This window comes from Teleopsis dalmanni, chromosome 2, assembly GCF_002237135.1.
Source record: "Teleopsis dalmanni isolate 2A chromosome 2, ASM223713v2, whole genome shotgun sequence".
Lineage (NCBI taxonomy): Eukaryota > Metazoa > Arthropoda > Insecta > Diptera > Diopsidae > Teleopsis > Teleopsis dalmanni.
Window position 1 is genome coordinate 38277897 of NC_051847.1, and position 2877 is coordinate 38280773.

General features: G+C 27.8%; 1 protein-coding gene and 1 non-coding gene across 2 annotated transcripts; one reads left to right on the top strand and one right to left on the bottom strand.

Moving 5' to 3' along the window:
- Positions 1-264: 264 nt before the first annotated feature.
- On the bottom strand, positions 265-813 carry LOC119683154 (lysozyme 1-like). The gene has a single exon (XM_038096766.1). It carries the CDS (start codon positions 747-749, stop codon positions 324-326), a length of 426 nt encoding a protein of 141 aa, XP_037952694.1. The 5' UTR covers positions 750-813; the 3' UTR covers positions 265-323.
- A 1698-nt stretch (positions 814-2511) lies between these two features.
- Trnae-uuc lies at positions 2512-2583 on the top strand. The gene has a single exon. It is a non-coding gene; the product is annotated as a tRNA-Glu (tRNA).
- Positions 2584-2877: the final 294 nt, after the last annotated feature.

Consider the following 2877-nt stretch of genomic DNA (forward strand, 5'->3'; position numbering starts at 1 on the left):
TGTAGTCTAGTGTCTTTGATGCCATCATATATTATTTATGAAGAGAGTTTTGAAAACACCTACTTTAAGTTTATTGAACGTTATTCTTATGTTTAGCAATGAAGTTTCGATCGATATGTATCATTATATCATTTACTAAAAAATAAAACAATAAATTGAGAATCTGATTGCAGTTGTGGCTTATGCTGACCTCCACATAAAAATGTCTATATCTGTACTGTATTTTTACCTTAATAATTTTAAGTAAAAAAAAAAACAAACTAATTTAAATGCTTCACAGTTTATTTAAAATTTATAAACCAAATACCGAAGTTTTAATTAATTCAAAAACAATCATTAATGCTTGGCAAAGCACCATCGCAATATTTCCAAGTGGACCAGGCACTGAATCCTTGTTGGCTCTTAACCTTAAGTGCACATCGTACCGAATTAGAAATATCATTTGTCAATAGAGCATTGCAACTTAAACCACATTCGTTGTAGGAGAATTTTCCGCTAGCTGGTTGACACCAATAATAATCGTTGATCTGGAAGATGCCATAATCATTGGAGCCATTGTAGTTAGTTGGACCAACAGCATCGGTACGGAAGGAGCTTTCATGTTGTGCAATGCAAGTCCATTGTGGCAAATCAGATTTGGGTACACCCAAAACATACATTGCCTTAGCCAAGGAGCAACGATTGTAAGTTGTAGCAAAGGTTGGTGCTACCAAAGCTAAAGCTGCGATTAGTACTACTGCGAATTTCATGTTCCCGAATTAAATGTCACTGTTTAGACGGTTTATGTCAAACTGTAACTTTTTCGAACAATGTATGAAGTTTTTATACTTTACTGTGTCCTCTTTCAAAATTTAAGTTACTTAATATGATTATTATGGTAGGTATTTCTTTTTATCGTAGACGCGCTTAAGTACTATAATAAACCGTGGCATTAATGTTCAAGTATCTGTTGGGGTATTATGGAGTAGCTCTTGTTACAATGTCTAATGAGTTGTTTACAAATTTTTATAAAACTCAACATTAATCCGTCTACCCTCTAGATATCATTGAATTTTTTGGTATTATTTTATTATATTAATTGTTACAAAAGTTTAAACAATTACAATTTATATTTGTGATATTGAATTTTTATATTTAATTCTAAATTTCTTTTTAAATATGTAGAACTATTCTACTGTAGAACAGTTCTTACTGACAGTTTTTCCTTAGTGATGAAATTAGTATTGTATATATTGATATTTGTGGTTCTTATAATCCTTAAAGGTAGCTTATGCAGATTAATTAAACTAATGTACTAACTATGAGGGAATAAAACAATAATGCAGATTTTCTGTTAGTTTTTGCACATTTAACATATATAGAAAATAAGATTTTACGTTCCAAAGTATTTTAAAAGGCATTGTTACCAAAAGTATAAAATGTTGATATGTACATAACAAGTCCTAAGTAACAAAAGGAACAACACATTTTGACAAATACCATATATAGTGTCAAAAGACAATAAAGGACTAGAAGGGTTCAAACAGTAATGAAAAAGTAAAAACAAAAATTTGATTAATTTATTGAAATTTGGCAGAATAGACAACGCTGTTTCGAGTATGGTCAAATAATCATCGTCAGTGATCTTAGAAAATATTTAAATTTTAATCACTTATGATAAATATTTGATCACTCCCACTGATGTAGACTTGGTACTCATCATCAGTGACCCTAGGAAATATTCAAATTTCATCACTGATTATGAATACTTGGCAATACTCGAAACATTGTTATATAGTCAGTCAAATGTCAATAAATTAATCAAATTTTTGTTGTTAATTCTTCATTACTGTTCGAACTCTACTTTTCGTTATAAGTTGCGTCAGATTCCACAAAAAAAAAAATAATATTAAAAACAATAAAGATCTTTTAAAGTTTTGAACAGCTTGAAGTGCATAAGCTTCGATGATTGAAGTGAGAAAATATCGATACTAAAGTTGAAAATTATCCTATTAGCAGTAAATTATTATATATCGATATATGCAGCAATTATATCCTACACATGGAAAATATACATTAGTTCCCGTAGATCCTATGAGGACTTTGTCATCCTTTGATAGGATTCCCGTTCCATATGCTCATTCATGGTTCAACTTTTATACACTTTCGGTTGATGGATTTTAGGTACAAGATTTTTTTTCTGTAAATTAAATGCTATATATAAATATTTTTTTATATTAAAATGTATGTGAAGAATCTTTTATGTTCGTATTAATAAATAAATAAATATAGATCTCTCATATTCATAAATGTTGTGCTTATTTATAAATACGCAAAATATTTTATTTATATCACAATATTTAAAAATTAAAATGTTTCGAAGAATTTAATATTAGTCATATTTATTATAAAAAAAATCATTTAATTCTTATCAAATTAGTGCAGTATAATCGTATATTGAAGATATAAAAAATCTTATATATTTTTATTGATCAATTCTGTTGTTAGTATCTTGTCAGTGTACTCTTCATCTCCCATATGGTCTAGTGGCTAGGATATCTGGCTTTCACCCAGAAGGCCCGGGTTCGATTCCCGGTATGGGAAATTCTTTTTATTTATACTTTCTTTGTAGATAATTTTTTTATTTGAATTATTTTTCTATACATTTTGATGTGCTTTAATTAAAAATTATATTCGATTAACAACCCTGCCTGTAACCTATGATAATTTTTTTGTCATAATTTGTATATAATATTATTGATATTTAATGATTTAACTTGCTGATAGAAATAATATCTGAAGCACTATTAATATATTTTAATAAAATATGTTAAAATATCTATGATTAACACTAATGTTATAAGTATACCATTTTAATAAAAATTTTTTTTTATGTAG